General features: G+C 34.5%; 2 protein-coding genes across 2 annotated transcripts; one reads left to right on the top strand and one right to left on the bottom strand.

Annotated features, from left to right (window-relative positions):
* Positions 1–149: 149 nt before the first annotated feature.
* VGAT (vesicular GABA transporter) lies at positions 150–3,431 on the bottom strand. The gene is made up of 5 exons (XM_068769089.1): positions 3,293–3,431; positions 2,083–2,242; positions 1,410–1,539; positions 1,145–1,334; positions 150–1,060 (listed from the first exon to the last, which is right to left on the bottom strand). The coding sequence occupies exons 1-5, from the start codon at positions 3,429–3,431 to the stop codon at positions 150–152; spliced, it is 1,530 nt and encodes a 509-aa protein (XP_068625190.1).
* Positions 3,432–7,666: 4,235 nt separating this feature from the next.
* On the top strand, positions 7,667–16,746 carry LOC137925559 (uncharacterized). The gene is made up of 9 exons (XM_068769018.1): positions 7,667–7,805; positions 8,566–8,643; positions 9,318–9,459; positions 10,742–10,973; positions 12,091–12,280; positions 14,096–14,195; positions 14,552–14,677; positions 16,046–16,170; positions 16,555–16,746. Exons 1-9 carry the CDS (start codon positions 7,698–7,700, stop codon positions 16,708–16,710), a joined length of 1,257 nt encoding a protein of 418 aa, XP_068625119.1. The 5' UTR covers positions 7,667–7,697; the 3' UTR covers positions 16,711–16,746.
* The last annotated feature ends 241 nt before the right edge of the window (positions 16,747–16,987 follow it).

The following is a 16,987-nucleotide window of genomic DNA, read 5'->3' as shown; positions in this document are numbered from 1 at the left end:
TTTTATATTTCTTATTCCCTAAACTAAGATACAATATTAAATCACATTCCACTAGACAAATAGATTGTAATAACACGCGATGTTAATGCTTTGAAATCAAGTAGCCTAACACTAGAAATAGTTCAACAACGATCTAATATTAAGACAAATTAAAACGGCAAACCTATCTTAAACGCCTTCACCAAAGCAGATCCTGAATCGTACATGCCGATTATACCAAAAAGCACACCCAAACCGATTATAAAGTAGTCATAAGCAACCGTAGTGCTTTCTAGTTGGTTGCCTTTAAGTTTGAGATGGAAGTACGCGGGCCAAATGAAACTCAGCATAGTTCCCGTGAAACTACCAATGAAGCCCATGAGTATCGCAAAATGAGGAATGAAGATAGCCATCAGAACGGTGAACATTATAACGCCCAAGCGCCAAGCTAGACCCCAAACTTTAAGCTCACCATCTAATGCATAGATCGTAGGGAAAAGTGTTTTTGGCTTCCCTCGAAACAATGCGCGTTCTAGCAAATCACAGGCAGCGTAATAAGGCAACGGGTAGCTAAGTACTGCTTTTATTACGAGGAAAAAATTCACGAGTCCCTTGAAACCAGCCGAACGTAAATTATTAGTGATGACTTGCTGAGTGTCATTTTGGAAGGTCAGAAAGCATAAATAACCGAAGATGGACTTAAATGCGGCAGCAGCGATGTGAGACCAATTCAGCATCCATTCAAACTTGGAACGATCTTCCATATTACCTTCCAACGTCGGCAAAAAGATCTGAGACGTGTATGAGAACACGATAACGCCTAAACTGATCGGGAAATTTTCAAAGTCCAAATTCCATTTAACTTTAGACCAACCCCAATCGCCGATGTTTAGAATGCAGTAACCAAGCACAATGGCGTTTATAATCAGATGGCTCATGGTACACCAAAAAGAGAGCATACTGACGCTTTTCAAAGACTTCAAAAAGGCGAGAGGTAGAAGAAATATACCCGTCAACATCATCCAAGATCGTGTATCGATGGAACCATCAGGGAAAGTCCCTATCATCAAATCGCCACAGACTACAACATAGAGGATACAAGTCATTAATAACTCAATTATCTGAGCCATGTTAACCACTCTCGCACCGTATTTTCTACCAAAACATTCTTTTGCAATGGAAACGTATGAATCACGAACTCTTACGCGTTGCCCTGACACTGGATCATCTTCGTAGAGGCATTCCACCAAGATCTTGCCGGTATAACAGCAGATGTGGGCGATGCCGATCATGGCAGCGATGGCCCAGTAGCCTCCCTGGAGTACGGCGAAAGGGAGTGACACCACAAACATACCCTGCGTTATAAATACAAATGATAGTTACATAACAAGGTTTAGAGAAAAATAAATAAAAATAAAATCGTTTCTAACCTGAATGGCGTTTGTGACATTCCATGCTGCCTGAAATTCGTTAATCTTGGCTCCAGGTTTTCCGCCGCCTTCTTCAAAGCCACCTTCTTCAGACGAGGCATAAAAGTCGACACTTTGCATGCTCTGAGTTCTGTAATTATTAAAATGCTTTTGACGCCTTTTGTCCTATTTTTAATTTAGACATTTGTCTTATGTAATGAAATAGATTTAAGTCAACTGTTACAATATTTTCATTTATTCATCTCATTATATTTAGTAACAAGTGAATACTTATCATTTGCAGTTACCACTTGTGTGCGAGAAGAATGCCAGTGTGCAATTTCATGGAAACCGGTATCATATTTAGCTCCCTTATGATGATGTGCATATTCAATTTACAATTTTCTTAAATGCGAGATGAGGGCTAATGGTATTTTATTTTCTAATACATTCGTTTCAATATAAATTCTTTGTTTAAATCTTCATTTGAAAACAAAGCTTTTATTCAACAACCTCCTTCTTCAGACATAATTATGTAACGTTCAACGAGATATATGTGAATTAATATCATTGCACGATGTACATGAATATAATGAGTAAAAGGATTAATCTTTATTAGATTTATTAGTAGCGTGAAGTTTACGCTAGTGTATTTAATTGGAATAAAATTTAAAAGAAATTAAAAAGAACATACCGTGGAGCACCATCTTGCTGGGGATAAGTGTTTTGATAGCTGGTAAAGGAATCCTCGGCCTGCAGCTCTCCGCTTAAAAACGGGTTGGTGGGATTGGTTGACTGATACGTTGGCGAAGTCGTTTCATTCATAGTCGAAAGTTCACAGCTTTCACCCATATCTGATGTTGAGAAATATAAATTCAATATAAAGACCTTAAAGAAGATTTCCAGTGACGCTTAACTTAAAAAAAAAACAAATTTAGGAAAGAAATATAAATTCTCAAGAGTTCTTTAAAATTAATATGTAATAGATTTTTTAAATTTCTTCGACAAACTTGTTCGTCTTTTACTATGACAGAGGACTGTAGTAAAAACATACATAGGAAAAATAAATTAAAAGTTGCATTTAATACTTATATAATATAAAAAAACCACTTTATTTCCACTGACTATTGACCGTCCTATTTGTGCAGATGAAAACTGCATTAAGCATTAAATGCCTGTACCCAGCAGTGGATAGATATAGATTGATCAATATTTTAAATTAAATAAAAAGAAAAATGAAATACATTTTAAGTAAAAAACAGTTAAATGCAGCAATATACAATGCCAATAAACCGTATTGCATATTTTTTGGATTCTTTTGTTTAAATCATTCTTTATTCTTGCGTTGTATATATTTATATTATATTTCAATCACAAAGGAAAGTATTCGAAAATTTTCATTTAAAATATTTTGAGTTTTTTATACAAGAGCGTGATTTATGATATTATCATTCCTTTCAAATTTTATATCTCCATTACTAATGGATTCCAAGTTCTTTGTTTTGGTCTATATTAATACATATTTACGAGAACACAATAGAAAAATTTTTTCTTTTTCAATTTTTTTTTAAATATTCTTTTTCAATATTTGATTAAAGAAAAAGCAGCAGTGGTTAAGCTCTATTAATTTAATAGTAACATCAAAACTATTTCAATAAGATATAATGGATAATGATTTTACGAACTTGATACTTCTGGCTATTTATTATTAAGAAATATGCAACCTTTTATAGCATATATCTCTTCGATAATCTAAGAAATTAGCAATTTTTTAGCTTTTACATTAAGTAAATGAGATTAAATTTATTAACGATGTAAATTAGAAGATATTTTTTGTTCTAATTTTGTACAGATGATAGAAGTGTGTCAAATTTACGTAAAATATAAAGAAGTTATCTACTTACCGAGATTTGCGAATCGAACATTTTGCGGCGGTCGAGAAGATTGTCCATTTTTATCGGGAATCTGCTGTCTAACTGTTTGCATGGCTACGTCCAGAACATTCTTCAACGGAGGCATCCTAATACGCCCGAGATTCATCATTTTTCTTTTTTATATTATTTTTCGTTATTCTCAATTCTTTGAATAATTATAGTATATCTTAATGTACAATATTAAACTTTTTTTTTTAAATTGACTCAATCGGAAGACATTGATTTCATATAACACTATAATATAACTATTACATTAACTATAACAAATATTAAATCTAATTTTGGAAGACTTCTTTTCACTATCACCGTTTTAAATAGTATTACATTATTTTTTCAACCGTGCCCGTCATTTTTCTTTAAAATGCTGTCACACATATCTGAACTACGATATCTGTTACTATTTTTGGATTTTTAAATGTAGTTATGGTGTTTTAACATTTTAAAATGGTTTTCTTTAATGTGACGCTTGCTCGGAAGAGAATTGGTTTTGCGGGAGGACCTCTGAGGCCCGGTCGGCGCGGAAATGCTGCGCGGAGAGTCGATCGATAGGGCGTAACAAATTTTCTTTCTTGGCACAATAACATGGCCCGTAACAGCCGTATGTAGGGTATTTGTTATTATATCTTGTCAATTTCCTAGGTCAACTCAAGCAACAAATTAATTACACATGATACACAAATCTCTCCTACTTTTCTTATCAATCTTTGAATAAAAATTTCGGCAAATCAACTTTAAAGTATATATTTTTAAAATTGTATACCATTCATCATCAATTGATTAGGCATTGCAACAGCTAAACAATATATTTTTGAAAGATTAAAAAAGTATTATTTTACAAACTTAAATATATTATGTTATTATTATGAACTGAGGCCTGGTCATAACTATTTCTTGTAGCTAAACGTTGGTAAATGACATAAAATATTTATAATTAAAAGGCGCTTTTAATAATAAAAAAATATAATAAAACAAATAATCGATGTTAAATTAATTGTAAATAAGACACTATAAGATAATAAAGCATCGTACATTTACATCACCACTTCGCGAAATTAATGAACGGTTTAGTTCCCAGCAGTCTTTTACTGAGATTAAAGATTTAAATTTTAAGCCTTATATTACTAGAGAAATTTGTTATACCTAATACCGTCCCTTTTTTTAGCCGATAGACTCCCACTCCAAGGCATAAGGCTCTGTCAACATGATTCGATCGCCTTGATGACCGATCTTGCGCCGCCCGCAACCAGCGACTTTTCGCGACCTGTACGTCATCCGTCCGCCTAGAGAGGCGCCTGCCGGCTCGTTTTATTAAATTTCTGTATATATTTATACCGCATATAGTATACGAAAATACATAAAGGTGAAGTAGATAGGTATTGAACACCCTTGGTCCATGTTTAATCTATTGGTCGTGTTATATCCTGTATAAGTAATGATAAACTATACCTTCTGTCATACTCAAAAGGTTTTTCTTTGGTACATTTCTTAAATCGTAGTTGCAATAAGTTAAGACATTTCTGAACGTTCACTTACAGATACATACATACACACACACACAAATATATATATATAAATACGTTTTTGTGAATTAGTTGATTTACAAAAAATGTTTATAGTTCATATCTTGCCTATAATATAAAAAAAATTAGATTTATAGCTACAAAGTCGAGGTTTCTTTGATCATTTTTCGCCCCACATTTGGGGCCTCCCGTTCCCCTGTCTTAGATAGAGCAGGAAATTTATTTGGCAAAGTTACATTTTGCATTTATAATTTTTTTTTTCGTTGTTTCATTCTTCACAAATTTTTTCATTCATTATTCTTATTTCCTTCACAACTTACATCTTTTTCTTTGTGCGGGCGAGGCGGGGCTCAGCTGAGGATCGTTTGAAAAGTTCTCTTATAACGACCACTCGCATATACATTCTCAAGTTTGCGGTAAATTGCTGGATGCGAGTGGCGCAAAAGCGATAAATGTGGCGATCTTTGGAGAAGGCTTTGCAGTGGGTGTTTGTCGGCTGACCTGCTGATCATCATGAATAATTCCTTTTCCTATTATATATATATATATATATATATATATATATATATTTATTACGAGCATATGATTTTTATTTTTTCTCTATCATATTTACACACCTGCCTACTTGTTATCTCTGCACCACTCTTGGTTGACTGGTAGAGAGTGCATATAAGTCATTAAGTCCAGTACAATAAAGAGAGTTAATAAATGATGCCAACGCTTCCTGGTTCATAATCTATTTGATGGATAAAAGTCGTTAAATACTTGCATATCCTAATAATTGTACGTGTTATTTTTTTACGGAAATAGTGAATATTTTATGGTTCACTTATTTAAATGAATTCTACAACGCTAACTGCAATTATAACAAATTGATCGTTAGTGCTATGGGTTTTACGACGTTTATGTAATGTTAAAATTTGCCCGACCATGGGTAGACGAAGTGAAATTTGGTTTTTAAATTTTTTATTATTAAATTTTTACACTATATCGGTGAGAAAAAGTTATAGATATATTTTAATTAATTTATTTACATTATAATACATATAATTTAGAGTTTTCACTTGTGTATGTCATTAGAAGAATGCCAGAATAGCACCATATGATAGAAACTACAGATTGAATTTTTCTATGACGGGATTCGACCTAAATTTACGAATGCTACAATCTTTGATCCGAGAAGAGTCTAAAAAATGTGTTGTGGTTACTTTATTGTTAAAAGATTTTGTCATCCTTAATAGCTAGAAAACGTATTGTCATTAAAAAAATAGCTTATTAGGTAGGTCTATATGTATAATGTGTGTCGAAATCTTTTAAGTGAGAAGACCATATAGTGTCACATGAACAAAGCGGGATTATAGGAATTTTTATTTGGTATATTTTACGAGATATGATATATTAATTGACAGTATTTTTTTTTGCAAATCGCAATCCAAAATAAATAATAAAAATTAAAACGTAAATCAGAGTCATGAATTTATTTATCGATTTAATATTATACAATGACTACTAACATAAGTAAGTGTTTTTATCTCGTATACTGCTAGACTTCTAATAACATGTTTATACATTCTTGACATTAACAAGTATTTATAATATTTACATTCTCACATAAATTTTGTTTCATCACATTTCTTTTTTTTTGGTTTTAATTGTCCAATATTTTATATGTAAACTAGGATTACATATATCTATAAATTAATTTCTTTTCTATTCGTATGGGTAAAGAATGTGACCTTTTACTATTTTTCTTATATTTTTCAAAACTCTACTTTCCATAACATCTGCCGGCTCTTAAAGAAATAATAAACGATATACGAGAGTTTTCGATTACATCCCAACATGCTTTTTTTGTTCTTGTTTGACATTTAGTAGGTGCGAGTGTCTCAATTTACTGTGCTTTGCATGGGAAAGGGAAAATGAGGTTTCGTTCGCATTTTTCTCTCCATGGGAACATTCCTCATGCCTTCACGAAACTATAGAAGGTAACCGAAACAGGCATAACAGTCCATATTTATTTATATGATATATGGAACTTTCGAATCGGAACATAATATTGTTATACGGTTAATATACACCATCTCTTTCTAAATCAATTTTCTATTAGTTTTCAATGATATTACTGTTTACGTAACGGTCCGCACCGAGTCTCCAGAGAGAGCCTTTGGCTAAGCTACGTAAATAAGGTTTAAGATAAGCACATTCCGCGCTCTGCCATCTAAAGCCTGCGGAATCTGTAAATGCCCATAAGGCGATAGTAGAGATCCAGACCGATATAAAACTAAAAAATTGTAACTTAATCTGTAGGTTGTAAATACTTCTGTAAATATAATTGTAGTTTATAGAAGTACTAATGAACTTTAAGATGAGCTTTAGGTTTATGTGTGTTTTTATATGGGTGCTCAATCTGATTCTACTTTTCCTCAAATCGCACTGATCTGGCATCTTTATCGAGACGTACACAAGCGTTCACTGTAAACGAAATTGTGGATAATCATCATCATGTCAATCGCCACCATGACTGGTCTTACGCTGCTCGTATAAAGCGATTTCCTAAGCAATTGACTATGTCGTTGGTCCACCTAGTGGATAACCAAGCCACGTCGCTTCTATAGAGTCGTGATTGCCACTCGAGAACCAAGGACGGTTGGTACACGAGCAATGTGTCCCATCTACTGTCACTTCAGATGAACAAATCTTCGAGTTACATCGATAAATAATAATTTATAATTACATTATGTATAAAAATATGAAAAAATGTTTAGTCTAAACATACAGTTTAATATTTTTAGAATGCCTACTTAGTAAAGAATCATCCATGTTGCCAAGAGCCGAATGAAAATTTAACTCTGGGCATGATCATCGACGCGTACGAGATATACGGTCACGACCCTACTGACAAGCTCGATCACCTCGCGCACTATCAGATAGAAATGATGAAAATAAAACGGGCCCCGGATCAGGTTAGTTCTTATTTAAGTGATGTCTCAAAATAAAGTTAATATTTACATGGTTCATTGCGTCTTTGTGGCATTATTTATATTGATCACCCAATATGTAATGTTAAAAGATAAAAAGTGGCGGTTCAGCTTGTGATAATTTACAAAGCACTTGGATGGTAGTTCCCTTAAATTATGTGGATAATAGTTATGTAGATGTGTGAGGAAGAATTACACCTTAGCGTTATGGAGAAGGTTAAATTTACAGTTCCCCTACCGGAAGCTTTAAGAAACACCATCTAAGTGCTATGTGGAATTGTGTAGAATAAATAATCCTTAGTGTTCTGTGAAAAGTATGTTTGTTTGTGTAAGTATATATGAACACCTTACTGTCAAGTAAGGTTAGGTTATTCTAAAAACTTACCTTACTCGCCGGCGAGCGTGTTTGAAAGGCCATGCTTTTGGCGTTGTTATTACGCACCCATGGGACTACGTATCATCCCAGATTGCAGTCCAGTTCAGGTTAATAACCCTGACCAATAGAAGAAGTGACAAGGATTCAAAAGTTTCCAGTTGGTGTGAGTTGAGTTTTCTGCTGCAACCTGTTTCTTAAGCCAAACATTTTGTATATTTAAATATAACTATTATAATACGTAAACTTATTTCTTAATGGAAGTGGGAGGTCAATTTAAATTCTATGCATTTGGAGTAACCAAAGAGTTTAAAGTGTGTGCTCGTAAATTTCTTTGAAACATATCCTGATCTTTATAAATGTTTATTTCAGTACATCATCAACGAGCACATACACATCGCGACCGATCATTTAGGACGTTTCATTAATCTGCATATCAAAGAGTTAAAGGTAACATGACTAATTTATAATTATATAGACTATAGATATATTAGCAACCGACGGTAAAGGTGTCATCTGGTTACAGTAAAAGTTTACTTATAAGAGCAATATAACAGAAGTGAGTTCGGTAAGAAGATTACGGTTAAGTTTCACCTTAAATAATAAACCCTATTAAAATGTAAAGTATTTTTAATCACAATAATGCTATATAACTAATTTCTTTACTAATGTAAGGATATTCTTAAAGATATCACAAAAATAAAACTGTCTGAATTTGTTGTAAGCTCTTGTCAGATCAGGGCGCTTCAGGAAAGGACGTGCTTCTCATCTATCTCTTCTTCCTCTTTTTAGCCGATAGAAGTCCACGGCAAGGCATTAACCTCTCCCACAGAAAGCCAAGATGGTCGGTCATACGCTGCCCGCATCCTGCGACTTTCAGCGATCATAACTATATCGTTAGTTCATCTAGTGGGGTAGACACCCACTAGATGAACTACCGACAGACGTCGGTAACCAGCACAAGGCATTATTCTGAAATATCCTTCGTGTGTTATATGTGTGAATGAAGGAAAAGATTAAAATATGTTATTTTTAGTGTTTAATATAACTACACCAGAAAACCATAGAAGGTATGTCTATAACGATTACATGTATGTTACATAGAAAGACAATAAATATTGCAGGTGTTACTAATTGCTTTAGAGGATGCAATAGACAACATGTTGACCATGTACGACAATCACAACGCTATTAAGACTGAAAGAGTGGCCACGTATAACTCAGGCGCCGGGGGTGCGGTACCAATGGAATTCTATTTAAGTCAAGGTAAATACGAATAAATTAATGTTATATGTAAGACCAAGTTTACTTAACCTTTGTGTGCGGAAAAAAACTATCATGGACAAATTCGAAAAAGGTATATAGTGAATAGAAATACTTCGGTCCTCATTGGCCAATTTACTATCGTTAAAGGAGCCAAAAGAGGCCAATGTCCGCCATTTTTAAACGAGATCAAGTCAAAAAAGAATAGATAGATAAATAAAAGTAACCAATATAGTGCAGCGAATTAGCAAGTTGACGTGGCGGTAAATAAGCAACATGTGCCACAGGACAGATGCCCTGAGTCTTAAGTTTCTGAGTTAAAGACCATGGATCGTACCGCGAAGTGAAAGTGCAGCGAAGGACGTCCACCCGTAACGTAGAAGGACGACCTTGTTACCTCCAATCGGTCTAATTAATAACTTTGGGGGGAGTTCTATGTCAAGCATTGGACATCCAATGGCTAAAATGATGATAAAAAATTATAATGATTTTTTTTAACAAAAATATTAAACTCAAATTTATTTCAAAAGTATTCTTATTTTAAATTTATGAAGGGAAGAATCTATAATTCGTATTACGAAAATAAAACAACACAATACAATAATTTAAAGTATATATCTAAAATAGTGCTTATTTAAAATTAAATGTAGATAGATTTGGTGTTACGTATTTATACAAAAAAGTTATTCAATGATGAATCAAAATTCACTTGTACAGGGCTCGCGGGTTAACAGTAATGCAATGATATGTAGTTTCTAGTGTGCTGGACTTGCTTTAGTAAACCACTATAAAGGAAACTACAGCTTACATTTGTTAAATAAGTTTAAACTTTACAAAAGATACATTAAACAAAATTAAATGTCTATTTTCTCGTATTTTATTGGCAAGTCGAGAAAGTAGAGAGGGCTATACTTGAGGCTTTGATGCGAGATAAAATCATAAATAATGAGGTCCCTAGAAGAACCAAGGTGCCGACGTAGCTCGAAGAATTATTTGTCTGTAGTGGTAGTCGGCGGTATACAACGATTGTGCAACCGAGGGTCGCTGCGACCACGAGTTAGAAGACGCTGCGTGGTAGGTCCCTACTAGAATGACCGAAGATATGGTCAATGTCGCGGGAAGTAGCTGGATGCGGGTAGCATAAAACCGGTGGTCATGGCGATCTTTCAGGGATGTTTATGCCTTGCAGTAGAAGTCTGTGAGCTGATATGATGATGATGATGACAGACATCTTCGTTCACAAAACAATGTAGAATATGTCAAAAGAATAAAAAAATTGTTTCAGAATTCTACTGCGGCAAAAATGTGTACATATTTATTTCTGAATTATACAGCGATATTTATAACATGGGCAGAGGACCGGCGCCATATTGCAAGAGTCGTGGGTTTCATTTCCTCGGCTTCGTGCATTTTATGGACGAAAATAAATATTACTTAGAGGAAGACCCCTCCATTGTTTTCCAGATGGACAATTATATTCATGGGTTGGAATGTCATTTGGGTATTTGTATTTTTAGGTAAGTAATTATTTAATATAGGGGCCGTTAATAAAGTACGTCACCTATAATTTTAATTTTTAAAAACTCTCTTGAAAATAATTGATTACTGTACAAAATGTCAGATTATATAATAAAAACTACTTATTAAAAAAACTTTTTATTAAAAAAAAAACATATAAATAACTTCTTTGTTGTGAAGAAGTCCAAGGATTCCTTAAATATTTTGTTAGGTTTATAATCGGCATAGAGGTATCTTAATTGTGATCGTCGTGTTTTGTTATAAAGGTTCGGTCATATCTTGTTTGTCACATTAAGGGATCTGTCCAAGAAAATTAGTAACACACTACAATACATTATCCTATACCTTGTTGTCAATATAGTCTAAGAGACTTTTATTATTATTAGTAATTATTATTAATAAAATATTAATGTGAATAAAAAATTAAAACAAATACAATTAACGAAATAACTGGCTAATAATGCACTAAGAAAGTTATAAATCAAAAAAAGCCATAAGAGAGTCGTAATATACTACAACTAAACTGGAATTTTATAATCATTAGGTAATCAAGTAAAAGGGACGAAGACAAAAAGAAGCAACAGCTGGGACTCCGGCTTTATGAGGGATCTTTTAAAAAAAATCGTTTCGTGGTTTATATACCAAAGAAACATACATTCATTAAAATGTTTTTATTTATAAATATGGCTTAGAAATGTCAAATACATCTGTTTTTTTTATTTTAAATTAAGTTACAATCACAAATTGGATTGATTTTCATCATAATTTCATTAGAAAATTAATTATCCATGTAACGTTATCTACATCGTCGTCAGTTGTTCTAGATATAAACACGGCTTTCTTATTTCATTCGTGGAAAAAACTTTTTATTACGTGGTTTTTAAAATATTTCAAATTATTGTAATTCAGTCTTTTTTCAAAATACTCGGTGCCACAGTTATTGAATAATAAATAAAATACGAATATTGTATATCATGGAAGTAAATATTTTTTATTTGATGAAAATGAAATTGTTGAAGAGGTCCCGTAGTCAGAATATGCTTATGGACATGTCTAACAACAAAGTTGTGTAAATGTGTTTAAATATGTAGATAAATAAATTAAATATATTCACAGGTTCCCATTCAAAAAGAACCTGCAGCACATACGCGACATCTCGACTCTTCCCAAGGCAATCGTCAAGTGCGGCACAGATATGTACAAACTGCCGCCATTGACCGCTGCATCTTGCATCATCACATCCGGCTCCTTCATCCTCGACTTTAATATCCAGGGTATTCGTTTCCGGCACTACGATTATCTATTGGTACGCTAAATCATAATACAAAGAGGTTTTAATAAATCGTGGTCGCAGCCCCATGCGCTGGTCCGATCAGATCCGATATCTTAGTAGCCGAAGCAATACACATCGCCGATGACCAGTACAGACGGCGTAATATGGCGTGCGACAAATTTTTCAAAAAAGCACCTGATCCTCAAAATTGTGTGATATGACGTAAAGAAGAGGAAAGTTTTAGAAGTTATCGATAGTTGAAATTATGCCTTAATTTCACTTCATCACACATATTTTCACTTATAGTAATGATAAAGAGAAATAAGTCTATCACCTTTCCATAACAGTGATGTATTACTTAGTAATGCCTCCAAACCCTTTAATGGTAAATAATGCCATTATAAGAACATACAAACGACGCGCCAAACTGAAACATAAATAAACAAGGATATCTACTCGAACTTTCAGATGACATTTCCACCTTAATTCAGACTAAAAACAAACAAATTGGACAAGATCCAGCTGTTGTAGTCTGCAACTGTAGGAAGTATATACAAGATAACGAAACGTACCAGGCAGAGTTGCTCCCATAAATTACAAAAGCGTTGCTCGAGTTTCTTCTGCGCCCAGCGTTAACGCTTTTCGAAGAAGTAGTAATACTAGCTCAACTATAGAAACTCACAGGCTAGGGTTCGGCCCACTTCGGCATCCGGAACCACATGCACACATACACACCACATGAACAACAATCGCATGTTAAACATGAAGTGACAGTCCAAACCACGGTTTTACTCAACAGTAGTGATGGCGAACTTTCTGTGCTCACAGAGTCAATGTTTTGAAAAATCGTAACATGATTTTCGTGGTATCACATCAGATAAGTTACGTTCATCATTATAATTTCATCTGTAGGACGTTCACTGATACTTTCCTATATATATTAGAGATAGCAAGTGGTGTGATATGTAAATTAAGTTGAACAATAATATAAAATATTACGATATTAATTAATATATAATGTTATATTCTCATCTTTGATTGAGCAATGGTTGCCCAGCGGTAAGAGACTGAGACTTGCGATAGAAAGTTGCGGCTTCGATACCCGAATTGAAATCTTATGTGATTCACACTTTGTCCATTAATTACCAAAGATTGCCACCGCTCACAATGGTCCAGAAGATGGGCAGCAGTGTCCCATGCGTACTATAATATTACACAGCGATCGCCAAATTGTTTGCCAAGCGTGGTAATTATAGTATATCCCACCATAGATATCTTTGGGGATTGGCCAATGATTAGCAGAGGGGGTCTATTGGGTTAAAACAGAAGAGAGAGATTATATCCTCATCATAATCATCTATTGGGTTAAAACAGAAGAGAGAGATTATATCCTCATCATAATCATCATTTCAACCGTCGGAAGTTCACTAGACCTACAGCCTACATAGAGATTTATAAAAGGACCAATCGAAAGCGACTTCTAGCATTTATCGACGACCTTAACACAGCGTTTGTTGAACTGGAATAGAAGTCTCACTCCAGAGTCTTAAGACTCCACTCAGACATCTGTTGTCTGCGCTGCGTGGTCTACCCACTGCCACTTCAACCAGCTGTTCCGCTGGATTATGTCGGTTGTTTTCGTTCGTATACGGATTTCCTCATTTTTGATTCAATCTTTTAGACTCGATGCATAGCCCTCTCCACAGCCTATTTAGTAATTGCAATAAACTTAAAATATGGCTTAAGTATGCCTTATTTAGTGCATTGAGTGCCGATTTGTCCTTCATTTGATGTTTTGTTGGTAAACAAAGAGTTCCTCGTTTAAATTTGAACAAATTAATTTCGTAGGTTCTACCGAACGGCCACACATATTATACAAAAGAAAAATTCTCGCCATTAGTTTGTGATCATCACGTCTGCGAATGGAATAATACCAACTTTTATGGTGGTAAGTATTAACGATTGATCTATTTAGACTCTATTTATAATTTTAAGCTTAGTTATCGTGATGGGGAATTAACATCGCCGGAAATAACGATTTTTTTATTAAAACCACCAAAGATAAACACAAGATTATTTATTATTCTAAACTAGATTATTATTTTTCTTGAAAGGAATTGTGTTTGACGTGATATTACTGCAGTTCCCAAGCATTATATAATTATGTGATTTCCGCATTGTCAAAGCGCAGTTTTTTTACATAGTTTAAAATCATATTCGTATTCTTATTACGCTTATTCTGATACAAGTATAACTAATAAATTAATTAAAACTTATTTAACAGTTTATTAATTTTTTATTCAGGACCATTCATAATTCCCGGAGATCCCGGTACTGGTCTGTCTCCAATCCCGCCGTTCATCGAGCAGACCACGGAAGCGTTCTCTGTCTCCACGGAAACACCTAACGAATTCAATCCCAATATTACATGTAAGGTTTATGCATATATAGATTTATCTTTTCTATGACTTCAGTATTAACTTATTTAATTTTAAAACAACGAAAAAGTTGATATGAATAAGATAAATATATACTGCCTAACAAAATACATATAAACGCGCATTTGAAGTCTAACATAGGGTAGAAATTGTAGATGTCACTTCAGAAAGTAGACACATTGCAAAACTGTTAATCCGCGCGCCCAAACGACGGTATGGCATCAACTCCCTTTGTACGACGACTTGTTTGACATGCGACCTGTCTTTAAATACACCGCCGCAACCAACCAGGTGCCATTCAATATGCCATGTGATAGTCGGAACCCTTTGTGTTATTATTCCAGCAGTGTATGATGAATAGCATTAAATTTTGTGAATACATGCGTTCCATATGGAACTGGTCTAAACAAGCAGATAGAGAACATGTCTATTCCTAAAAAGTCAATTTGTAGATTGTATTTTATAAACATAAAACAAGTTTAACAAAAGCTATCTAAGAGGCGTAAGCCGCTTAGTCTAGACCTTTACTAGATTTCCACGGAAAAGTCGGCTCTCACATTGTACAATGCTACCTAAACCGCTGTACCGCGCCTGAGGAAAGCTTGGCAAGGCGGGGTTCGGTACTAAATTAGATATTTATATCGAGCTGGCAGGTTGCCTAGACAGACGCACGGAGGAAAAAAGGCCCAAGGCTTGGGCTATTACTATGTAGATGAGATGCGTTGTTAACATTGCGATTCGTATGTGCTCGAATGGGGAACTTTTACTAATTTATTTATAAAATTAGGATCTTTTACAACGATCACTTATGTACGTCTTAAGTGTAATGCAAAAAGAACAATACTTGATAGAAACTATAATTAGATAGAGCTTTCCTATAATGGCTTCTTTCAACTTAAATTCAATCGTCTGCTATCATTGAATTATAATTAAGTATTCTTATATACTTTACACTTTATAAGGATGTGTCTATACCAGGGGTGGGCAAGCTCTTTGATAGTGCGAGCCACAATTGAATAAGCATTAAAACACGGAAAAGATTTATTTTATACAAAATCATATTTATAAAAATTATTTAAACAAAAGTACAAAATATGTGTATTGAAGTTAGATATAATGGCACACGTATATAACAGCACACCTAATAATACTTAAGATACCGTTTAGTTAATTATGATCGGTATTTCGATTATTTTATGGTGGAGTAATAATAATAATTATTCACACCAGTAATTTGTTTCGATTTCCCAGGAGCTGACATAGGTGATATAAAATTAAATATTGAAATAGTTCAATAATCAATCGACGCGAAAAATAATCGTTCTGCCACCCCTGCTCTTTACTATATTCATAATTTCAGACACATTGGACGGATGTTGGTTCATGTTCCCACCAAATTACGGTTCCATCGCCGGCATCAGCTACTTGGATCCACTGTCTATCAACGAGTACCGCTACACTTGTCAAGGGACAGGGAATAATAAGGCAAGCACATTGTTTTTATTCTTCTGTCAAATTTGGTGCCGGACGACTGACAACAATATGATCCTTGCGTTAAATATTTTTATGGTTATAACTTTCATCCTCATCATCATGTCTGCTGATAGACGCTTACTGCGCTAGGATGACTGGTCATAAGCTGCCGCAACCAGCGACTTTCCGCGACCTCGACTATGTGATAGGTCCACCTGATGAGGCTCACGCTGCGTGTACCGGCTTGTGGTCGCCACACGAGAAACTTTCAACCCCTCGACAATCGGTTTGCACGAGCGACGTACCCCACCCACTGCCTTCAGACAAGAATTTCTTTAAGCTACGTTGGCGACCTTGAAAAAATGTTTTAAAAAGCTAATTACCTTCAATTTTCAGGGTCTCTACTGGTATCCGCAATGGATGGGCGCCCCACCACACCATCCTTACCCACAATCCGGGAATGTACCGTCAGACTTGCCGCAGGGAATCCCCGGCCCGTATTACCCACACTTAGTCGGCAGCGTGCCAAAAGTTGATCCAATGGGTCCATAACAATAATGATAGTAATAAAAGAAATAGAAATAAAAATGTGTATTCTTTTTTTTACCTAGAGAGCAATGGAAAGGGCTATACTCGGAGTTTCCCTGAGAGATTGAATCAAAAATGAGATCTGCAGAGGAACCGCGAAGTTACCGAAGTAGCTTGCTTTAGTTTATCACAACTGTATGTTACTGCTAGTCTACCAATAATATAAGGTCATTAAATATTGCTTTATAGATTCATTTAACCTTTACGTTATTTTCAGTGTTTTATAACAGTGCATTTAAGT

The sequence above is a fragment of the Battus philenor genome, unplaced genomic scaffold (genome assembly GCF_028537555.1).
Source record: "Battus philenor isolate CCGP_79_NKW_IND1 unplaced genomic scaffold, ilBatPhil1.0.hap1 SCAF_27, whole genome shotgun sequence".
NCBI classification, from domain to species: Eukaryota; Metazoa; Arthropoda; class Insecta; order Lepidoptera; family Papilionidae; genus Battus; species Battus philenor.
Note: the sequence above shows the minus strand (reverse complement) of the source record. Positions and strands in the feature narration are given on the sequence as shown.

Bases quoted from the DNA above. Each gene is read 5' to 3' on its own strand.
- VGAT (XM_068769089.1), bottom strand. From the start codon at position 3,431: ATGATGAATCTCGGGCGTATTAGGATGCCTCCGTTGAAGAATGTTCTG. The intron at 2,243-3,292 runs GTAAGTAGATAA...TCTCAACATCAG, and splicing joins TGTTCGATTCGCAAATCTCG to ATATGGGTGAAAGCTGTGAA. The intron at 1,540-2,082 runs GTATGTTCTTTT...TAATAATTACAG, and splicing joins CAGCAAGATGGTGCTCCACG to AACTCAGAGCATGCAAAGTG.
- LOC137925559 (XM_068769018.1), top strand. From the start codon at position 7,698: ATGATCATCGACGCGTACGAGATATACGGTCACGACCCTACTGACAAG. The intron at 8,644-9,317 runs GTAACATGACTA...TAAATATTGCAG, and splicing joins TGCATATCAAAGAGTTAAAG to GTGTTACTAATTGCTTTAGA. The intron at 12,281-14,095 runs GTACGCTAAATC...TTAATTTCGTAG, and splicing joins GGCACTACGATTATCTATTG to GTTCTACCGAACGGCCACAC.